At 38.6% G+C, this 25,164-nt stretch overlaps 1 protein-coding gene across 2 annotated transcripts in view; it reads right to left on the bottom strand.

Moving 5' to 3' along the window:
- The window catches only part of SEC24B (SEC24 homolog B, COPII component), an 81,991-nt gene that overhangs the window by 34,514 nt on the left and 22,313 nt on the right, over positions 1-25,164 (bottom strand). The window contains exons 3-4 of one of the 2 annotated variants that reach the window (XM_086407021.1): positions 20,233-20,406; positions 11,593-11,697 (exon numbers count right to left, since the gene is read on the bottom strand). In XM_086407021.1, the coding sequence (XP_086263147.1) occupies positions 11,593-11,697; positions 20,233-20,406 (279 nt within the window). The remainder of the gene's footprint in view (positions 1-11,592; positions 11,698-20,232; positions 20,407-25,164) is intronic. The other variant, XM_086407022.1, reaches the window with a different exon arrangement.

Raw genomic sequence — 25,164 nt, 5'->3', positions numbered from 1 at the left:
GTGAATTTATATCTAAAGCAGCATGCTGATATGTAAGGTCAAAAGTCTTGAAGTAACAGGATTAAAAAACAATAAACCAAAACCCAAATATTCACCAGGAGATGAATGGATAAACAAAATGGACTATATGCAGTGTATCTATACAATGGGATATTATTCAGCAATAGAAAGGAATTAAGTACAGATACAGGCCACAATATGAATGACCCTTGAAAACATGTTAAATGAAAGAAGCCAGACACAAAAGGTCACATGTATGATTTATATGAAATACCCAGAAGAGTAAATCCACAGAGATAGAAAGTAGATTGGTGGTTGCCAAGGGCTGAGAGGAGGAGGAGATGAAGAAATGAAGACAGAGTTTAGATCCCTTTCTTACACCTTACATTAAAATTAACTATCACAGACCTAACTGCTAAAACTCTTAAAATATGGGAGTAAATCTTCACGACCTTGGATTAAGCAATAGATTTTTAGATATGACATCAAAGGCACAAGCAACAGAAGAAAGAAAATAGATATAATGGACTTCATGAAGTTAAAAACTTGTGTTCCAATGATATTATCAAGCAAGTTAAGAGATAACCCCAGAATGAGATAATATCAAATCATATATCTGATTAATAAAGATCTAATATCCAAACTTGGGCTTCCCTGGTAGCTCAGCTGGTAAAGAACCCTCCTGCAATGCAGGAGACCCCAGTTCAATTCCTGGGTCAGGAAGATCCCCTAGAAAAGGGATAGGCTACCCATTCCAGTATTCTTGGGCTTCCCTGGTGGCTCAGATGGTAAAGAATACACCATGCAATGCGGGAGACCTGGGTTTGATCCCTGGGTTGGGAAGATCCCCTGGAGAAGGAAACTGCTACCCACTCCAGTATGCTGGCCTGGAGAGTTCCATGGACAGAGGAACAAAGCAGGCTACAGTCCATGGGGTCACAGACTCAGACACAACTGAGTGACTCACTAATATCCAAAATATTTACAGAACTCTTACATAAAGTTCTGTAAATAAAATATTTACAGAACTGTTAAATAAGCTCTTAAATAAAAAAACTCAACAATAAAAAGACAATCAAATTAAAATGAGCAAAGGATCTAAACAGACATTTATTACAAAAAAAAATAAACAAATGGCCAATAAGCACATGAAAAGATGCTCAACATTACTAATTAGAAAAATGCCAATCAAAACTACGAGGTATCACCACACACTGATCAGAATGGCCATCATCAGAAACTCTACCAATAAGAAATGCTATGGAGGGTGTGGAGAGAGAACCTTCATTCACTGTAGATGGGAATGTAAACTGGTACAACCACTATGGACACCAGTATGGGGGTTCCTTAAAAAAGTACTAACAAAGCTATCACATGATCCAGCAATCCTACTGCTGGGGGTATACACCCAGAGAAAAACAAAAACTCTAATTAGAAAAGATACGTGCACCCCAGTGTTCATAGCAGTACTATTTACAACAGCCAAGACATGAAGACAACCCAAGTGCCCATCAACAGACAATTGGCTTAAGGAGGTGTGATATATAAATATATGTTAGAGTACTAAGCAGCCATTAAAAACAGAATGAAGTATCACCATTTGCAACAACATGGATGGACCTAGGGAAAATTGTAGTTAGTGAAGTCAGACAAACACTGTATGGTATCACTTATGCAGAGAATCTAAAAAATAATACAAATGAATTTACATACAAAATACAGACTCACAGCCATAGAAAGCGAACTTACGGCTGCTAAAGGAAAAGGGGCTGGGACAAATTCCTGCACTTTCCAAGCTGTACTGTAAGCATACACTGTACTGCAGAGTAATCACAGTATGCTGCCCTATCATACTGCGAGTACACAGAGGCAGCCACGCTACTATATTGATATTTGGAACCATGATACCAAGTAAAATACTGCTTTCTGCATCCAAACTAGTTTTAGCTGAATGAGAAGTTCTGGCACTTGTAGCCACTCTTAAACGTTACATCAAGTCTGCCTCAGTGACTTCACAGTACAGCTACTGATAATAAATATTCTGAGATCCAATGGATGTAACACTCAGGGAACATTTTTCCTCATTCTTTTACTGGCTCTATGTCACGGGTTGAGAGAAGACAAGAAGCTGAAAAAGAGCAGGAGCTGAATCAGAAGTAAGGTCAAGTAAATAGCTCAGAATCTGTGAAGTTGGGGGAAAACAAACCACGGTACACTAAAGCCTTCTAAAAAAGACTTAAGCCACTCTCTCTGCTTGGGTCAACAAAGTCAAATGCACTTATTAATATTTTTCAACTTGAAATGAACGAGGCAATTTGAAATTGCATTTCCTCATAACATGTATAAAACACAGAAAAAGTGTAAGCCAAATCCCACCTCTGCCACTTAGCAGGTGAGAGAAAACGGGCGGTGGAGTTTAGTTGCTCAGGCGTGTCCGGCTCTCACGACCCCGTGGACTGCAGCCCACCAGCCTCCTCTGTCCATGGGAGTCTCCAGGCAAGAATACTGGAGTAGGTTGCCATTTCCTTCTCCAGAGGATCTTCCCACCCCAGGAATCGAACCCAGGTCTCCCACACTGCAGGCAGATTCTTTACCAACTGAGCTATAAGTGAAGCCTGAGAGAAAATAGACAAGACTCCTAACATTTCTGAGTGATTTATTATTTGTAACAACAGATTTTATAACTCCACAGGGGTAATGTTAAGATTAAAGAGCTATAACAGATATAAACTAAATAGTTACTAGCCAAAGACTGAGAAAACATTCTTCATCTTTTCTCTTCCCTCTTCCTATCCTAAAACCGCTACAAAAGAGAGGAAAAGAAAGAACAAGACAAAACCTCCTGATTGATAAAGCCAAGCATTTATTCTCAAGCCTCAACCCAAACTTCACATTTATCACTGCTAACCAAGTTTCTTTTGATTTGTAAAAATGGTTCCCTTCTTTCGGGAATACTCTGCTAATATGCTTCCCTCCTCCAAATTTCTGCTACCTTAGTCTTATTTCTCACTAGCTTATTCCTTATTTCAAAAAGCCTCTAGCGCTAATCAATTTCTTCTGTTAATGAAAATCAACTTGCATTTCTAAAATACAAATTGGTTACGTTATTTTCCCATGTAAATTCCTTCACCTCTACCTTAAAGATAAAACTCAAACTACTTACGAGGAAATGTGAGGTTATTAAAGATCTTATCCAGCCTACTCACCTTCATTCCAAATCTTCTTACCACTTCCCCTCTGCAAACAATAGGTCCAAACTCGCTAAAGTTCCCCAAATATGCCACTATCTCTCATGCTTCTTGCTTTGTTTCAAAAAAGTGTCTCTGCCTCTCCCGAGGTCCCTCACTTGCTCAATTCCAAGTTCTTTCAGATTCAGTTCAGGTTTCCCTGTCTGCCCTCCAGAACCCTCTCAGTCATCTCCACCCTACCTTTGGTTCTAGATTCTCCTATGTAATCCTATAAAGCACCACGATTAACACAGGACTGACTGTAATTCCATTCTATATTCCAAATCAGACTGTGAGCTTCTTGGGTTTTCCATCAAGCTCACATATGGAGCATTGTTAATCTGTTTATAATTTGGTTGTTCAGAACTCAAAACATTTTTCAGAGAAACAATAAAATAACTGGTTTTATTATCCCAGTTCAGTCAAGACCAAAATCAGATTGATTATATTCTTTGCAGCCAAAGATGGAGAAGCTCTATACAGTCAGCAAAAACAAGACCAGGAGCTGACTGTGGCTCAGACCATGAACTCCTTATTGCAAAATTCAGACTTAAATTGAAAAAAGTAGGGAAAACCACTAGACCATTCAGGTATGACCTAAATCAAATCCCTTACAATTATATATACAGTGGAAGTGAGAAATAGATTCAAGGGATTAGATCTGACAGACAAAGTCCCTGAAGAACTTTGGACAGAGGCTCGTGACATTGTACAGGAGGCAGTGATCAACACCATCCCCAAGAAAAAGAAATGCAAAAAGGCAAGTGACTGGTGAGGCCTTGCAAATAGCTGAGAAAAGAAGAGAAGCTAAAGGCAAAGGAGAAGAGGAAAGATATACCCATTTGAATGCAGAGTTCCAAAGAATAGCAAGGAGAGATAAGAAAGCCTTCCTCAGTGATCAATGCAAAGAAATAGAGGAAAACAATAGAATGGGAAAGACTAGAGATCTCTTCAAGAAAATTAGAGACAGCAAGGGAATATTTCATGTAAAAATGGACACAATAAAGGACAGAAATAGTATCAACCTAACAGAAGGAGAAGATATTAAGAAGAGGTGGCAAAAATACAGAGTAACTATACAAAAAGATCTTCATGACCCAGATAACCATGATGATATGATCACCCACCTAGAGTCAGACATCCCAGAATGAGAAGTCAAATGGTCCTTGGGAAGCATCACTACAAACAAAGCTAGTGGAAGTGACTGAATTTCAGTTGAGCTATTTCAAATCCTAAAAGATGATGCTGTTAAAGTGCTGCACTCAATATGCCAGCAAACTTGGAAAACTCAGCAGTGGCTACAGGACTGGAAAAGGTCAATTTTCATTCCAGTTCCAAACAAAGGCAATGCCAAAGAATGTTCAAACTACTACACAATTTCACTAAACTCACACACTAGCAAAGTAATACTCAAAATTCTCCAAGCCAGGCTTCAATAGTACAACAGTACATGTACTGAAAATTTCCAGATGTTCAAGCTGGATTTAGAAAAGGCAGAGGAACTAGAGATCAAATTGCCAACATCCACTGGATCATCGAAAAAGCAAGGAGTTTCAGCAAAACATCTACTTCTGCTTTATTGACTACACCAAAGCCTTTGACTGTGTGGATGACAGCAAACTGGGGACTATTCTTCAAGAGATGGGAATACCAGACCATCTTACCTGCCTCCTGAGAAACCTGCATGCAGATCAGGAAGCAACAGTTAGAACTGGACATGGAACAACAGACTGGTTCCAAATAGGAAAAGGAGTACGTCAAAGCTCAATATTGTCACCCTACTAATTTAACTTATATGCAGAGTACATTATGCGAAATGCCAGGCTGGATGAAGCACAAGCTAGAATCAAGATTGCCAAGAGAAATATCAATAACCTCAGATATGCGGATGACACCACCCTTACGGCAGAAAACAAAGAAGAAATAAAAAGCCTCTTAATGAAAGTGAAAGAGGAGAGTGAAAAAGTTGGCTTAAAACTCAGTATTCAGAAAACTTAAGATTATGGCATCTGGTCCCATCACTTCATGGCAAATAGATGGGAAAACAATGGAAACTGACAGACTTTATTTTGGGGGCCTCCAAAATCACTGCAGATGGAGACTGTAGACATGAAATTAAAAGACGATTGCTCCTTGGAAGAAAAGCTATGACTAACCTAGACAGCAACCTAGACAACCTAGAAAGCAGACAATACTTTGGCAACAAAGGTTCATCTAGTCAAAGCTATGGTTTTTCCAGGAGTCGTGCATGGATGTGAGCTGGACTATAAAGAAAACTGAGGACTGAAGAACTGATGCTTTTGACCTGTGGTTTTAGAGAAGACTCTTAAGAGTCCCTTGGACTGCAAGAAGATCAAACCAGTCAATCCTAAAGGAAATCAGTACAGAATATTCATTGGAAGGACTGAAGCTGAAGCTGAAACTCCAATACTTTGGCTACCTGATGTGAAGAACTGACTCCTTGGAAAAGACCCTGATGCTGGCAAGGCTGAAGGCAAGAGTAGAAGGGGACGACAGAAGATGAGATGGTTGGATGGCATCACCAACTCAATGGACATGAGTCTGAACAAGCTCTGGGAGTTGGTGATGGACAGGGAAGCCTTGCATGTTGCAGTCCATGGGGTCACAAAGAGTCAGACATGACTGTCAACTGAACTGACTGATTTCAATGAATACTGAAGACCCTCAAACTAATACTGTTCTTAGTGGCATTGGTATCATTTTACTTCCTTCACAGACCCAGTATATGTACTCAATTTCTAAAATTTTAAAAATATACTAAATATGTACTGAATTTAGTTGGAAGATATTTACTTTTTAAAATAATCAAATAGTAGTACATCAGTTAGTGAGAAAGATAGATTGGGGCTTCCCTCAGTGGTAAAAGAATCAGCCTGCCAATGCAAGAGAGATGGATTCAACCCCTGGTCTGGGAAGATCCCGCATACTGAAGAACAACTAAGCCCACATGCCACATCTACTGAGCCCGTGCTCTGGAGCTCATGAGTAGCAGCTACCAAGCCCTGTGCTGCAACTGCTGAGCCCGTGATCCACAAAAAGAGGAGCCACCGCAACAAGCCTGTGCACTGCAACTGGAGAGCAGACCTCCTCTCTGCAACTAGAGAAAAAGCCTGTGCAGCAGTGAAGACCCAGCACAGCCAAAAACAAATAAAATTATCAAAAAGACAGAAAGTCAGATTGAACTCTTTTAGAGATTTTCTTTGGCAAGGGGTGTTAGGATGGTGGAGGAAAAGGGAAGATGTTGATCAAAGAAGAAAATCTTCCAGTTATAAAACTTCTAGGGACCTGGGAATCTAATGTATAGCACATAATGATTATAGTTAGTAATACTGCATGATACACTTGAACTATTAAAAAAAAAAAAAGGAATTTTCTTTGGAAGTTAGAAATAAGGCCAATACTGTCCTGTTCTTTATGAGTTGACTTAACTTGTTCTATGTCAAAATGCAGCATTACCTTTTAAAATAACCAAGCCAACCAAAAACATATTCTCTCTGAGGTCGTGCCTGGCACTGAATAATTAGTCTGTGTGAAAGTCAAGTAAAAACTGACCAGCACCTTAAAACTCATCATGAAAAAAAAAAAGTTTTTTTCTTCTAACATTATTTACAAAATAAAGCATCAAGCTGTCACATTATGGGAGAGAACTTCCTCTTGTCCTCCGGCCTCTTCCCAACCTGAAAATTCCCTAGAGGAAAGGTGACGGGGCATATGGGGAGCAGGTGACAGAATGTTAGACAGTGTCTTCCAGGGACTAGGGCTGGCACTGGGCTTTGGCTTTTTACCCTCCGCCTCCTTTTCACTTTATCTCACTTCTCAATTTCAGTTCACTGCTTGTTACTTTTCACTCCCATTTTCAAGTTAGTATCCCTTACTAGTACAGGTATGACGGTATTTGTCCACCAAAGGTCCACTCTAGCACTAACAACTGAAGGAGAGAATATCTGGACCTGAATAAACTTAGTGAGGAATTTAAGATATAACCATTATGAGCAGCTTGCTATCTGCTTTCTTTAAATTTAAGTTTATTCTCTAACAATTCTGAACTTTCACAAGCTTCCAACAAAACATAAGACTGTCTCCAGTACAAAATCCTATTTCAGTTTCCAAGTATGCATTTAACAAGGAAACTTGAAAAAGGAAGCCTATTTGTAGCATGTAATTTTAAAGATATAATTAGATGGTTTAATGTAAAATCAGAACTGAAATTAAAATTTTCTTTTAAATCTGAAAGCTTTGGGAAAAGAAATGAAAGCTTTAAAGAAATACCCCCGTACTTGACTCCTAGACAGACACACTGTCAAGCAAACCATAAGCTTTAATAAATGAAAAGCTAAAATAAATGGAGAGTCACTTTAACTGTAACTATAAAGAATATACACAGGCTTCCCTGGTAGCTCAGACAGTAAAAAATCTGCCTCCAGTGCGGGAGACCTGAGTTGGATCCCTGGGTTGGAAGATCCCCTGGAGGAGGGCATGGCAACCCCTCCTGTATTGTTGCCTGGAGAATCCCACGGACGGAGGAGCCTGGCGGGCTACTGTCAACGTGGTCGCAAAGAGCTGGACATGACTGAGTGACTAAGCACACACAGCACAGCATAAAGAATATTAATATTATGATTTCCAAACCTGTTAGTTGATATTTTACTACTGCTTAACAAATTTTTCCAAAATTGGAGCATAATTTCACATGAACTAAACACACAAGAATCTAATGATTATAGGAAAAAAACACTACTGAAACACTTAACAAATAGAACACTCCAAATTCTCTACTTCTTAGAGCTACTTATATGTAACCTCCACACCAATTTGAGGCACTTTCTTTTACCATTTTACATATGGAAAAATACTGTAACTGACCAGGACTTTTAAAAAATCATTTTAAAGCTAAATTTCCTTTCTATTTTTTCTTTCCCCTCACTCAGAATGTCCCTTTAATTTGAAACCAACAAAAACAGGATTTTTATTTACAAACCATAAGGAGATAACACCAGCATCCTAGGAAAAATGTCCATAATACAGTCTTATTTTATTTTAGTATGAACAGTGAAAGTCACTCAGTCGTGTTGACTCTTTGCGACCCCATGGATTATATACAGTTCATGGAATTCTCCAGGCCAGAGTACTGGAGTGGGTAGCCTTTCCATTCTGCAGGGGATCTTCCCAACCCAGGGATCGAACCCAGGTCTCCTGCATTACAGGCGGATTCTTTACCAGCTGAGCCACAAGGGAAGCCCTTATTATCCTGCTACACGATAAAAAGGCAAAGGAGGAAGACAATACTTAAGCAACACCACGGTGAGCACTGCATGTGCTCTTTAGTCCCCTCTACTTCAGGGCTTCATGTTCTCATGAGGAGATGAAGACTACGCTGTTCATACCTCTCAGCAGACAGAGAGACCTAGTTTGAGGCAAATGCGTTGTTTACATCTCAATCAACTCATCTGCAAAATGGAGCCAATTATCTCTGCATTGCAGGATTGTAGGGAAGAATAAAACTAAGAACATGCTCTCAACATTATTAATGACAATTAATTTTTAGAGAGATTTTAGCATTTGCCAGACACTGTTCTAAGCTCTTGACAGAGAACACCTTCAATCCTCAAAATAACCATGTGTAACTGTTACTATTATTCTCCACTGACAAGATGAGTAAATTGAGACTCAATGAGTTTAAGACTTGTCTAAGTTTAAAACTTGTCTAAGGTCACAAAGCTAGTAAGTGACAAAATGGGGGTTTGAATCTAGAAGAAATGATACAAAAAGCCACAGCTTTAGTTAAATAATGTAAGGTGACAGGAGAAAAGCCATAAATGCTAAATCTTTTTGATTTTCTGATTTTTTTCCATCGAAGGAAACAGGATTTCCAACCAACGCACCTAATTGTTCAGCAGAACAAAAACAGGGCAATTTAGGCTGACAACATTACACAAAGTAACACATTTTTGAACTGTGTAAAATTAGGATCATAAGATTAAAAACTGAGACAGTTGTAGGATCTGAATAACACATGCATTAAATAATTAGAATATCAGGGCCTGGGAGCAGTGGCCTATCAGCAGCAAGGGCCATCAATTACACTAAGATCTTGGTTCCTAAAATGCCCTTCTCCACTACAGGTACCAGGACTGAAGGAAATGCAGCCGCTCAAACACAAGATGAGCTAGGAACATCTTAATGAGGACTTAACGGACTTAAAATAAGTGCTTAAAGATTCATGGGAACATTTTTAAAAGACAGCTTGAAGGAACTGCTGCTGGCCAGGTTGAGGACAAAACGCTATTAGAATAACTAATGACAGTAATGGATTATTATCTACTGAATAAAACAAGAATCCATGAGTCATTATAAACCCAAAGAAATCAGTAAGGGAGAAGAGAAAGCTCTTCTTCACAGTGAAACCTGAACTCATAAACAAAGAAGGAATGTTAGAACTGGAAAATCTCCGAAGAATGTTCAAACTAATGTATGCTAGTTTAATAAAGAACAGGATATTTATAATAGTATCAAAGAACTTCCCCACAAATTACTTACTAATTTCAAGGCAAAAGAGAAGTACCTTTACAGTTGAGAAATCTGGCAGCTGCTGCTGCTGCTGCTGCTAAGTCGCTTCAGTCGTGTCCGACTCTGTGCGACCCCATAGACGGCAGCCCACCAGGCTTCCCCGTCCCTGGGATTCTCCAGGCAAGAACACTGGAGTGGGTTGCCATTTCCTTCTCCAATGCATGAAAGTGAAAAGTGAAAGTGAAGTCGCTCAGTCATGTCCGACTTTTAGTGACTCCATGGACTGCAGCCCACCAGGCTCCTCCGTCCATGGAATTTTCCAGGCAAGAGTACTGGAGTGGGGTGCCATTGCCTTCTCCGAGAAATCTGGCAGACACCATCTTAATCAAGTCATCAAAGTTAATATCATCAATATGAGAACAAATCAGCGCCTCTTGACAGGAGGCACTGAGAACACACTGCTTCAGTGGTAATCTTGCCAAAAATGTGTGATTTCAATTTAATCAAAAGTCAGAAAAATAAAGGAAGGTTAAGGGACTGTTGTAGGTTGAAGAAGTCTAAATAAATGGCAACTAAATTCAACACCATGACCCTGGATTGGATCCTAGGCCATGGAAACGGCTATAAAAGATCTTATTAAGACAACTGTTAAGATCTGACTACGGACTGTATAACAGATATTAAGGTAACAGTGACTGGTTTCCTGATAACTATATTATGTTTGTGTTACATAAGACACTGTCCTTACAGTCAGTAAATACAAATTGAAATATGTAGAGGTAAAGGTTCATGGTATCTCCACCTTACACTCAAATGACACAGGAAAAAATGTATATAGCGAGGATGAGGCAAAAATGGTTTATCTTGGTAAAGTATATATGGTAGTTTCTTCCACTCTTCGGTAAGACTGAAATTATGTAAAATAAAAAGCTACCAAAAATTCATAAAGATAAATGGGTATCTGGATTTTTAAGGGAAGAAAAAATTACCATCCTTCTGGAACCCTTAACTTTCACCCTGCCCCCACAAATCATGCATAAGGATTTGAATGTTTAAAAAATGCAAAGGAAACAGAAAGCTCTATTTAAACAGACTGTTTACAGAGCAAATCCTTCCACTCAGTTATAAAGATAACAGAGAATCATGGTCATGTATAACTTGAAAGATCATCACTTATTGATTCAGTCTTAAAATATTAGAATTAACAGAGCAACTGAACTACTTAAAATTTAGCAGTTATACTTATCAAAGGTAGAAAAAGATATTAAACAGGCTGCAACACATCATCGCATGCACAATTCCTTCCACTAGCAAGATGTGAACTTCTGCTTCATGAAGTAGGAAAACAACTACAAATATGGGGTCTTCAAAATATATGACAAGACGGGCCACAAAAAAAAGACCTCAGAGAAACGCTCTCCAACTTTTATATCAGTTTTATAAAACCCACATGATTCATTTTGATTATCCCAAAGTAGCATGCAAAGCAGAAAATAAAACATTCCTAAAAGGGTGCTACAGCAATCATCAGCCAAAAGCATCAGTCAGGACTCATTCTTTAGCATGTGGCATGAGAGAAAATAAACTTCTGAAAGAAGAAAGCACTCTGTCATCATGAAAAATGCATTGTTACTTACAAAATGGTAAAGATGTCCAAAAGAGGAAACACAAAACAAATAAGCAAAACACCTCCAGTGACCCCCACCTTCTATAACCCAAACCAATCTATTGAGCTAAATCTGCAGACACATTGTTTTAAGGACGAGTAAGACTATGGACATAAAAAGAAAACTTGAGTAGGAAAAAGTTCAAGAACTGGGGTAAAGCTAAAGCAGACCTGCTTCCTCATCCTCCTCCTCCTCTTCCTCATCATCGGAAGTTGATGACAAGGGAGTTGGTGCGGAGCTAGCTTGATTATTAACATATTCACCATACTGCATGCCTGTAAAGTGGAAAGCACAAACACAAGAGTCAAACCAACAGGAAAGATGAGAAATAAAATTTTGACATTGCATCAAAAGTGAGAAAGAACTCTGACATTCCAAAGAACACCTCAGCATGCATATTAATATTAGCTAATTGATAATCAAAACTGAAACTGTTAGAAATCTCTGCGAAGCAGTTTAGTAAAAGCAGCTTTAATATGAACTAGTTTAAGTGTAAAAAAAAAACAAAACAAAACACCATGTCTGACATCAATAATATTTAGGAAACTCCACCGATATTCTCTGAACATTTTACTGAGCTCTACACATGTTTACCTCCTTTGACCTTGGGGCCCTTGTAGTATACTTCCTTTGGGACCATGTATTCTTGGTGAGCAGTGATCATTTCTACTGAAATGAATTTATACAGCATACAACACACATACAAATCCTCAGTACCTTCCTTCTGCTAATGCCACCCTGATGGTAACTCAGTTCTCATAACGGAAAAAGAATGACAGTTAAAGAAAAGAACTGTATCTAGCATAGTTCTCTGCTCAGAGGAGATGCTCAAAAGAAAAAAAAAGAGGGGGGGTGCTTATTAACTGTGGTCCTACAAGTGAGACAATTAAAGTGAATTTTCAGAGACAGCAAATCATCTCAGTATCAGCCTACTGCCTATATGTGAGACTGAATTAAGTGAAGGAGACTGGTCTGCAGTGGGAGATACAGCAAGAGAAGGCAGCCTATGGAAAAGGCACAGCTGGTAACTGTACAATACCTCCCTTTCAAACAAAAAAGCTGGCTGCGTATGTTCATTATTGAATTATTCTAGCAAAATCAGGACAAAAACTAAGATCCACAAAATTTTTAAGAGGGAAAATTTTAAAAACATGTATATATATATACACTTAAAAATACATACTCTTCATAAATAAGAATAAACATCCTTACAAAGAAAAATCTTAGAGCTCAATTTCAAAAAGAAAAAAAATAACCCAGAAACATAAAGTGGATTTTCAAGAACATGTCACAATATTCGAAGTACAATGAAGCCCTGCCTCACTAAAAAATCATGTGGTAGTCCTCTCATGCTCGTTTTTTTTTTTTTTTTTTCCAGGTGACCTTCCTAATTAGCATGGAGAAACATAACTCATGTGTATAGTAAGAAAGTTAAACTGTATATGAGTAAAGCTTTGATCCTCATGACTAAAGACGTCACTGACAAATCTGCTAGCTTTGCTGAAATATGTTTTAAATACAGATAAAATGGCAGTTATAACAAATTCACCTGAAAAAGTAAATATCAGTGCAAAGTAAGTTCAGGCAACACAAAAAATAAACTTGATACCTTGAAAGACCCAATTCAGAGTGGCAAGTTCCTCTAATAAAAGCCTAGTTAAAATGAAAATTTGACTAATATTAGACTTTAGGTTAAATAGACTAAGAAGTTTATATTTAGACATGCTAACAGTAAAAATATTTTATAGAAAAATTCTTCAATTTAAGGACTTTTTTAAACATGAAATACTTTCTCAAAACCCCAATTAGCACTGCACTTTAAAAAGTACAAGTATGTGTATGTATATAATAAGAAACAAGAGAAAGAAGAAAACAAGAAATTTCTATCTACTGTGCTAAGGTAAGGCCAAAAAACAGGAAGAAAATCCATTTTTTTCATGACTGTGTAGACTGCTGATTTTGTATCTAATCAGAGGAGTCAAAGCATAGGGCAAAACTATATGTGTTATAAGACAAATATTTTCCTCTTTTTCCAGATTTACTGAATAAAAACAGGTTTCACGTATTACTGGGAAAATATCCAATGCTGAATTGGAAGCAAAAAAAAAAAATTTTATAGAGCAACTACTTAATGCACGGAACAAACCTAAAAATAAGATGGAACAGTAATATTATTTATTATAATATCATTTTAGATCAGTCAATGGTTGTCAACATATTATATTAACTGAATGTCACACAACATATTTAATTTTACTGTCCTAAAAAGAGGCAATCTCTTTTGAGAAGTTCTAGAGATGAATGTATCAATATTTAAGCTCTTTCCCAATTATGACTCAATCTACTCTGAATTTAACCTTTCTTTGCTCGTTTAACTAAACTTTGTAAAAAGTTTAGGAATACTAATGGTACAAGAATATAACATTCTATTTAATCCACAGAAGAATGGTAAGAAAAACAATCAGTCCAGAAAACTGGAAACGGAAAACAACCAGAAGAGCAATCACTCCATACTGAATGCCCTGCTCTAGACTGCACACAGTACACTGTAGAAGTGCACATGGCCCTCCCGCCTCAACCACCACCACCACCACCACCACCACCACCACCACACAAGGAAGCAAAGCCGCATTCCTATTTCACTGTCAGAGCTTTCAAGGTATAAATCTAGAAAACCAAGAGGGAGAACACTATTTCACAGACTGAATGACATGATAAAGAACCTGTTACTAACAGGTCCCCAATATCTTTAAAAAAGACATTCTCTTTAAACTACCTGTCATTAAAGTATTCTCTTCAGAGAGTTGGAGTTGCTTAATAAAGGGCATCTCTACTGTTCCCTAGATACAGTTACACTGGGAATAAATAAAACCAGTCTAAAGAGAAAATAAATCCCTTGGGGAGGCTAGCTTTTTTAAATTCAAGAGCTCAGACTTTTGAGCGACTGTTACCTTTCCTAACCTAGTCTTCTAAGCACATACACTAGAGAACTTTGCAAGGGTTCTCACGAAAGAATGGTTTTTACGGGAATCACTTTCCACAGTACTTACTTTCCTGTACTTTATCCATCTAAGAAAGCACCTGTGTTAAGAACAGGCTTTTTCTCAACTTATAAAGGAAACACATTCCCTTATCCTAAATCTTAATATAAGAAAGTTTCCTCCTTCTTTAAATGATTAATCAAGGCACCTTAAATCTACAGACTTTCTTTTACCTTTCCATACATGCTTCAGTTAAAAATTAAACATATTAGCAACAGGGTTGGCTTTATTAATTCAGAAATATTGAAAAGTAGGGTAGTGGGAATAATGATTTATTTAATGATTCTGCACGTATGCAGGACCCAATCACTACTATCAAAGAAGCCACTGCTTTTCAGAGTTCGATGAGAACAAAGTAAAAACAGTAAGAAATATTAAACAGACAAAGCAGCAGGACATTATGGATAAAATGGGGTCTCTGAGTTCAATTCCAGGAAATACCACTTACTAGCCGTGTGTCTTTGGGCAAATTACTAACCTCTCTGTTCCTCATTTATATCGTCTGTAAGACAGGGCAATGACTATCTCAAATGGTTGCTGGGAGGATTAAATGAATTAATATATTTTAAACCTTAGAATGGAACCTGAAATACAGTAAATACTACACAAGTATTCGCTACAATCACTATTGAACTTCAAAACATGTTTTTGTGTATATTTAAATGAAAACAATTATTTTCAACTATTCTTAATACTTATCCCTAGGGCAAGTCATTAGAAAAAGAACCTTCCACCAATCTGAGCAATATTTTGAGTAATGCCAGTTCCTTTAAAAACAAGTAGAATATTTTCTAGGACTACCAGTCTTTTTCAAGATACACTGGATTCCTCTCAAAGTCTATGAGATATTCAATAAAGTACTTTACAACACATTTTATCATAAAATATTTATAATAATTATAACCATTTCATATCTCCTTCTATTTTATACAATATTTACTTCCTTCTACCTTCTTTTAAAACCAACAACAAAAAATTTATTAGCGGGTAAACCTATTAACTGGGCTTTCCAGGTGGCTCAGTGGTAAAGAATCTGCCCACCAATGCAGGAGACATGGATTCTATCCCTGGGTCAGGAAGAACCCCTGGAGGAGGAAATGGCAACCCACTCCAGTATTCTTCCCTCGGAAATCCCAGGGACAGAGGAGACTGGCGAGCTACAGGTTCATGGTGTCACAAAACAGTCATACACACCTTAGCAACTAAACAACAATAAATCTATTAGTACTTAATAGTATATATATGTATATATATTTTATAAAATACATATACATACTACATATATATTTGTACATGTACAAATTTTTACTATGTCTGATGAAATTAATGGAATTATTTTTAACTTTTATGCATGATTCCTATTTAAATACTAAAAAAATGTCAAATAACAGAGTTTGATAAACACTAGACATATATTTGGGGCTTCCCTGGTGGCTCAGAAGATAAAGAATCTGCCTGCAAATACCCTGGAGAAGGGAATGGCAACCTGCTCCAGTATTCTTGGCTGAAGAATTCCATGGACAGAGGAGCCTGGCAGGCTACAGCGTGGGGTCGAGAGCTGGACGTGACTGGAGAGACTGACACTATGCATGTATTTTACCACAGGAATACAATGTTTTTTAAGACAAGCCTGGCTTCACAAATAGCCTAATATTAGGTACATATTACAATGCTTTGTTTCAAATTTGGCAATGAGTAACAGCATATTGATTCACTGTCTAGTTTTTATGCTGCTGCTGCTGCTGCTAAGTCTCTTCAGTCGCGTCCGACTCTGTGCGACCCCATAGACAGCAGCCCACCAGGCTCCGCCGTCCCTGGGATTCTCCAGGCAAGAACACTGGAGTGGGTTGCCATTTCCTTCTCCAATGCATGAAAGTGAACAGTGAAAGTGAAGTCGTTCAGTCATCTCCAACTCTTGGCGACCCCATGGACTGCAGCCTACCAGGCTCCTCCGCCCATGGGATTCTTCAGGCAAGAACACTTGGAGTGGGGTGCCATTGCCTTCTGCAGGCTAGTTTTTATAACTTACTATAAAAAAGAATAACTTTGACATTTAAACTTGACAGCTTTTAGTAATTTTGGCTTATGAGACAGAAGATGAAATTTATTTCTCAGTGGAATTATGATACCTCCTGAAACTTTAGGAACACATTTCATTGGATTAAAAATTAAATCAGACTATTTGACAAAGAATAAAATGTGCCTCACTGGTTTGAAAATGAGGACTGCCTTTGCCAATTAGGTTATGCAGAGACACTACCTGTGAGATAAAAGCATGCGATATTATACTGCTGCTGAGTGGCTTCAGTATAATGAAATTTACAGTATTTTGAATAACTGCTAACTCAGTAAAACAAACATCTCTCTAAACCTCAACTTCTCTCTTCTATAGAAGAAATATATGGTATGTCTGCTTCACATGATGATCAAGTGAGACAATAAAACCTAAAGGTATTTTTAAACTGTAAACTGCTACATGAAATAATGTTACCAGCTATCTACAACCGGGAAAATAAGCTCAGAAGGTTAAAAAACCTAAAAGAACAATATTACTTTAATAAAACCCTTCCAATACCATTCCTATCTACCTTACATGAACAAAATTTTCTCAGTAATCATCTGTACAAAAATAAACAACTATAAATGACATTTTTCTAAAATTTATCTTATTTTAATAATGAACCATATGCAATCCAGGTACAGAAAGCTATGGTGGGGAGGAGGGAAAGACATTAACTTCAATGAAAGATGTATTTCCAATGAAAAGGTACTTTCCATTTAAAAAACACCAAAATTCATAATGTTTATTATCTTCACCAACTAGAAACTCAAAATAACTGTATTGATAGAATAATCAAGAAGAAAAAGTGTTAACGCTGAGACACCTGTGGTTATAGACAATAACACAAATTTTAGAACTTCATATGCATATATATTCACATATGCATATATATATAGTAGCAGAGAAGCATGATGGGAGCGTTAAAAAGTTTCTAGCTTAAGTATATATTTTTACTACATTCAAGAGAGGAGATATGATATTAAGAAGAAAAAGGAAAAATGTAAACTTTCTAATTGTTAAAGAAGGGCTAATTTCACTATTTTTTTTAAAGGATGACAGACTTCATCCCAGTGGATACAACGAAAAACACAACATCTTTGTTTTAAAAGTCAATATATGCAGTACACTGAAAATTATATAACTGCAAGTATTTAAACTTCTGGTGAAAAATTTTAGATGTCGATCTAAAAATGTTCAAGTAGTTCTAGTTTCCTTCAAAAAAATTTTAGGAGGTACGCAAGCAAAAAAGTCTCTCCTCTAAAAACCAGTAAAAATTGCTGAGAGAATAACTAAGAAAGGCTATCTCTGAAATACTGGGAAAAAAGCACAACCTAAAGCTTGAGAACTATGTTTTATCTGGCTGGCTTTCTGAGGACTTCAAGCCTGGAGGCCAGGTATCTCAGACAGCTCTGAGGGGCTGTTCTGAAGGGGTAAGGGAGGAGCCAGGATATACAGAGGTTTTGGAGACAAAGACCAGGCAGGTGGAACATCAAAAGATCACCATTAATTAAAGAAAACCAGTTAATGGATGTAGCTCTTTTCTACATACGGGAAGATGCACTGAAATCACTCCTTTGATATGCACCGCCTCTATGGAGGCCAACGTCCAGTTCTTTCCCTTTCCGAGCTCCCTCAGGCACACCGCTGCAGCGGTTTAGGGTTAGGTGGTTTAGGGCAAGGCAGCAGGCGGCCCCACTGCCTGTCTTGAATTCCCTCAGGGCTGACTGCTGGCGGGCAGCTACAGTGCCTTGGTGGCTGCCCCATTCTTTGTTATACAGCAGGCAACATTGTTCATTCACAAGAGAAAAAGACTAATCTCTTTCAAGTATCAATATTCAAGAAGTCGTATCAGACCCAGAGCATACCGTACACAGCTGTGGCTACACAACTGCCACAAGTATCAGGCCCACAAACCACTATGTGCACAGCACGCCTGGTGCCAGAGCTCACACAGACCTGGGTGTGTTCCAAACCTATCCAAAGGCAGAGACCTCTCAGTAGCCAACCTTCTACTTCAGAAAACAGAACAATAAAAGCTGCAATTCAAATGTCTCCAGTATTATCTTTTCTGTTACTTATTCAAGGAGCGTTATCTTGAGTAAGATAAGAGCGTAACAGCTGACAAAAACAATAATTCAGCCTCATAGAGACAACACAAGATAGGAAGGTGAGTGTTAAAGATCTTTCATTCTACTATTCCCTAATTTATAATCTTGAGCAAGTTACCTAATTGCTGTGAATGTCACTTTTCTCATCTGTAAAACCAGGATGTCTACCTAGTAGAATTGATAAAGGGATTAAAATAAATTAGTGGGGGCAATGTAAAGGGCCCAAACAAGCAAGATATGTAATATCTGGAAGGTGGTCACCAATGGTTAGGAAACACACCACTCATTTAGTTAGGGCTCCTGCTACTGCTACTGCTTAGTCACTACAGTCGTGTCCGACTCTGTGCAACCCCATAGACGGAAGCCCACCAGGCTTCCCCGTCCCTGGGATTCTCCAGGCAAGAACACTGGAGTGGGTTGCCATTTCCTTAAGTTTCTTCTACTCATGATAAGTAAAACTCTCCCAATAGTCCCTCACTTTGAAGGTAAATGCTGTAATAACTAGATTCTATTCCTTATTGGGAAACAATGGACACACCCTTTGGTGCTGCAGTTGGCTTTTCTTAAAAAAAAAAAAAAGAGTAAGAAAATCTATAATGTACAATCCAATCAAATGATAGTTAAGCCTCTGCTGACCACAGGAACACTTAGCAGGTAAGAGCAGTGAGACAAGTCGAAGGATTTATGTTGCTTTTCCCAAGTTTCAAAACAAAAAAGGGTTCTTCAGACTCAAGGTGACGGGTTGTCATCACACAGTGATACAGTGCCTAAAACATTACTAATGATTATGATGGGAACACAAGGCACACATCCCCCAAAACAGTTCTCTCTCATCAAATGAGAAGTACAGTATATTAACCTGAAACATCAACAGATCTCCAATTTTAGCCAGACAGAAAACAATCAAGAATACTGCCAAAAGAAAAGCCAGTGTGGGGAGACAGGGTTAAAAGAACACCTGTCACTTAACACATGCAGACTATTAAACAAGCAAACAAATAAACCACATTGTTTGTCAACAAGGCAAGAGTGTGGCTTACAATTTCATTTTCATCCTCTCATTCTCAAAACTGGGTCAAAAGTTACTTTATATTAATTATAAAGACAAGCAAAGAAGTCATCAAAGAGGATATGTAAATTCACTAAATAAGGAAATCTTGGGTGTTTTATCCTAGAAGAAACAACAATAATCTATAAAAAAAAAAAAAAAGAAATGAAATGGTCCATAATAGAGGGATGATTAGTAAATTGTAATACACTGACACAATGAATTAGTCATCACGATTACAAAACTATACGACATATATGGAGAACTGCATAATTTAACACATGTAAAAGCAAAATACAAAATATTATGTAAACTGATTACAATTATATAAAATACATGACAGATTTAACAAAATTCTACAATATATAAAATCAAACAGAGGCTGGAATATATTAAAACATAATCATCTGAATAGAAACTATAAATTAGTTTTTTCATATTTTCTATAAATTATGGTTATTCAGTTTGATTTTTTAAAATGACCTATTTGAATTAGCATGTACACATACGTATGTATGTACTATACCTAGTATAACGTATTTCTCAAATACCTTTCTGCTGTAATAGCTCTGATGGCTGTGTAACAGAGGCCACAGGCTCCACTGGACGATTTGCAGCAGGAGGCATTCTAGTCGACGAGGCTCCTGACACAACAGTGGACACTACTGGGCTGGACTTGGGAGGCTGAACATTTTGCATTACAGAACAGGACAAGGAATCTGCAACTGAAGACAAGAAACTGTTTCACCCACGGCAATAAGCTTGAAATACATTAAAATATCAACAAAACACAGTTTATCTGAAGTTCTTGTAGAAACTTCCGCAGCATCACATTTATCTGGTATGTCTCTATCTAGGAAATAACAGGTCCAAAGAAATGATTTCCCAAAAAACGAAAAACTTAACTCACTAAATGTTTTAATAACGTTTAACGGCAATTTTCCTAAAACATGCCACAAGCTTCCAAACCTTCTTAAACAAAATGAACCCCAACGATCTTTACTAAAGATCACTATTATTAATACGGACTATCGCACTGTGCAGCAGTGTACCTCAGATGATAGAGGTGGTTTGCGTCAACAGTAATGTGATTTGTGAATCATACAGATGTTTCCAGTACTAGCTCTGATCCCATTTTGTACTGTAAACTGCCACGTCTCATTTGCTGTCTCTAGTCAGATGCCCTGTCTCACAGGTAGCTACGTAAGGTTCTGAGATTAACATTAGGTTGGACTTCTGGAGCAAAGCGCATGTGATTCATAGTCGGTCTCTGACAGCTCCAATTGCCTGACCTGCAAGATCATCTTCAGCCAACCAAGAGATAATGGACAAACCTACAACGACAACCTAGGTGTTCACTGGCGGGTGAATGGACTTTACAAATGTGGTGGATCTGGATATATACACATGGAGATATGTGTGTGCATATATACGTGTATGTGTATATACACACACATACAGTGCATGAATGGATACAGAACATGTGGAAATAAAGAAAATACACACACATACACTGGAATATCATTCAATCAGAAATTGCAGGAAATGCTGCCATGTGACAACGGGAATGGACCCTGAGGCCATTATGCTAATTGAGGTTAAGTCAGAAAAATAGTGTATGGTCTAATTTATATATGAAATCTTAAAATGCCAAACTCACAGAAAGTTTTGGTTACCAGAAGCAGGGAGGTAAGGAAAATAGGGAGATACTGGTCAAAGGGTACAAACTCTCAGTTAGGAGTAGGTTCTGGAGCTAATGTACAATAATGGTGACTATACTTAAAAACACTGTTATAATATACTTGAAAGTTATTAAGACAGTCTGTCTTAAATGTCCTCACCAAATACACAAAAAAGGCAATTAGGAGAGGTGACTAACCCTACTATGGTAGTCATTTTGCAATAAATTTGTATATCATTATGCGGCACATCTTAAACTTATACAACAGTATACACACACGTACAGACAGGTACATATGTGTATTATACACACGATGTGTGTATGTGTATATGCTGCTGCTAAGTCGCTTCAGTCGTGTCCGACTCTGTGCGACCCCATAGACGGCAGCCCACCAGGCTCCCCCGTCCCTGGGATTCTCCAGGCAAGAACACTGGAGTGGGTTGCCATTTCCTTCTCCAGTATGTGTATATGTACATGAACAAACTCAGGTCCAAGACTGAAACAAGTGTAACAATATATATAGTAACAGAACAAAATGTGATATATTTCCCAAGAGTGTACAAATGATACAAATATGAGGAATGGGGAAAGAAGGCGGACTGTGGTCTAAATGCACTGACTGCCACATTATTTTTAGTAAGGACAAACGTCACTGTGAGAGACACAGTCAGCAATATTTTTCAGTTCCTCTCATTAAGAAGTGGGAACCTATTTTCCCACTCCCTGAACTGAGGTTAAACTTTCGACTGGCTTTCACCAGCAGAATGTGGCAAACGTAATGGTGTACAAGCTCAAGACCTCAGGTTTTGAGAGGCACTGAAGCTTATACCTTTCTGCTCTTGAAATGCTGCCCTGACCCCGTCATGTAAGGAAGCGGATCTGGTCAATGTGGAGAAAAACCTAAGTACTCGCGTGAACAGTGGGCAGCAACGGCCAGACATGTGAGGGAAGCCTAGGATCTTTCAGCCCAGCCAACTGTCAAGCTAAATGAAGTCACAGAAGTCTAGGAAAACAAGCAGAGGAACTGCCCAACCAACCTACAGAACTGTGAAAAATAATAAATAATTCTGGTTTTCAACTAGCATTAGATAACAGATAAAATCATTCAAAATGTCAAAGTACCAAGAGTGATGAGTATATTTAACAGTACAAGGCAAAAATTAAGAAAGATATAATCACTTAAAATCGAGTGATAGAGAAAAGGGGTATAGAAAACAGTAAATATACTAATTTTACCTTTGCTCATATGAGAAACTAAAAGACACTGTATAAAAATACAGAAAATATTTCTGCCTCTGGTAATGGTGATGTAGGTAATTATGACTAAACCTTCTAAGGAAGATAACTTTAAAAACTATATTTAAAAAGATTTTCTTAAAATCACCAAAAATCTAACATGACATAAACTAATCTCCGGGGGAAAATCTGTAAGAAATTGAAAACTCAAGAGAAATAAGCCCAACACTCAGAGCTGCTTTCACCCTGGGGATATCTGTCGTAAACCAGATGTGCCGTTCTTGGTGGCCCTGCAGAGTGTGGAAAATAAGACGTCTCCCAAAGCACACCCAAGATAGGGCGCCTGCTACGGCAGCCCGTACCTTCACGTTTAGGATAGTACCTGAAGGGTTATAACCTCAGGACCAGGATAAACCAGGAAGCCAAGCCTTACAAAAGCCAGCAGCTTTGATTCAGAACATCTACACAGTCCACTACACTAGGGCCTTAGACTGGGATGAATGTGATCGCAAGCTGGCAGTTCTTGGAGGAAACTGGCAGAAGGAAATATAAATCCTCTCCGGAGAATTATTCCATCACCCTGGGCCTCTAGATGGTCCCACAAGTAATTTTTCAGGAACAAAATCCCAAGCACCAAGTCGAAGAGAAGTAGTTCAGGTGTGTACAGGGCCCTCTGTGTTCTCCAGGCTCCAGCTTGATACATGGCATCATCCTGCTTACAGTCCTTCAATATTCTGCCAGTGCTCGAGGGTGAAGACAAAACATCTTATCCTGAAAAACTTAATGCGGTCAACCAGGCCCTGAATGATCCCAGCCTCCTCCTGGTCCATGGTCCTCCTCTAGCTTCATAGTCTTTGAGTCCCTTGAACTTGCTGTGCTCTCTTCCATTAAAGGGAATTACACGTAAGCCTCTTTAGATGTAACAGACTTTTCGCTTTAATAAAATAATTGATACAAATAAGTCTATGCCTTACATATGTGTATATAGTTATAAAATCATAATAAAAGGAATACCCATGAACTCAGCATCCAACTGTGAAAAGAAAGCGTTTCCAATATTGCTGACGCTCTTGGTGCACTCCTCACAGAAGGCATTCCCTTGCCTCCCTCCTGACTGTGTTCACTAACCCCTTGCTTTTGTTATTCAATAGTTTACCACACAGATAAGTATCTCTAAATATTATTTCTGCTTGCTTTTTAACTTTATCACAATAGCATATTACATATATTCTTCCATGAATCCTGCATTTCCAGGATTCATTTGTGTTAATGAGTGCAGCTCTATTCAGCAGTCCATTGGAAGGATATACACGATTTATCCATTCAACTACAAACGGACATCAGGGTTCTGATGTTTTCATTTTCACATGCAGTACTACAGGAACACTCACAGACCTGTCCCTGGTGCACACGTGTGGTTTCTCTGGGGTGGAGCTTCTCAATGCCTGCGCCACAACTCCCAAGTGTGCAGCTACGCAGCAAGGAATGAGAACTCCCTTGGCCCCAGGGGCAGCCTGTGGGAAGTGAGCTCTTTGGTCAAGGGAACAGACTATAGTCTTTTTAGCTCAGAATCCCCAAAATGTCATTTCCTACTAGAACTGCTGCTGCTGCTGCTAAGTCGCTTCAGTCGTGTCTGACTCTGTGCGACCCCATAGATGGCAGCCCATCAGGCTCCCCCATCCCTGGGATTCTCCAGGCAAGAATACTGGAGTGGGTTGCCATTTCCTTCTCCAATGCATGAAAGTGAAAAGTGAAAGTGAAGTCGCTCAGTCGTGTCCAACTCTTAGCGACCCCACAGACTGCAGCCCACCAGGCTCCTGCATCCATGGGATTTTCCAGGCAAGAGTACTGGAGTGGGGTGCCATTGCCTTCTCCATCCTACTAGCACTACACATCTAAAACAGGAAGTGGTGTTTTGCTGCTGCTGCTGCTGCTAAGTCACTTCAGTCGTGTCTGACTCTGTGTGACCCCACAGACGGCAGCCCACCAGGCTCCCCCGTCCCTGGGATTCTCCAGGCAAGAACACTGGAGTGGGTTGCCGTTTCCTTCTCCAATGCATGAAAGTGAAAAGTGAAAGGGAAGTCGCTCAGTCGTGCTCTAGGGCCTCCTTATTCAAACTGTACTCTATAGGGTACCAACACCTTAGTCAGAAACTTGACAAAATCTTTAGGCAGGGCCACACTAGCCCTGGTGAATCAAGACCTGCATTTTAACAGGACCCTGGGTAACTCATACACACAAAGTGTGAGAAGAACACTTCTCTAGAGGACACAGAAGTAGGGTAGCTGTGTTCTAGAGTATGGTCACCTTCAATTCCACTAATGCCGAATGTCCCTAAAATATTGAACCAATAGATCCTCTGACAAACAGTGTCTAAGATTTTTTTTATTCCACATCCTTGCCATGACCTGGTGTGCTCAGTCTTTCAAGGTTTCCTCATCCTGACACCAGGTATAAGTAGTTTTCCCATTCTAAGCTGCTTTTCCCTGATTGTTAATGAGACCGAGTATGTTTTCGTTTGTGAAATGCCTGTTTGTGTTTTTTTCTTGGTTGTGTATTTTTCTTT

The sequence above is a fragment of the Bos grunniens genome, chromosome 6 (genome assembly GCF_055505025.1).
Source record: "Bos grunniens cultivar Pamir isolate PY7600 chromosome 6, Bosgru_T2T1.0, whole genome shotgun sequence".
NCBI lineage: Eukaryota > Metazoa > Chordata > Mammalia > Artiodactyla > Bovidae > Bos > Bos grunniens.
Note: the sequence above shows the minus strand (reverse complement) of the source record. Positions and strands in the feature narration are given on the sequence as shown.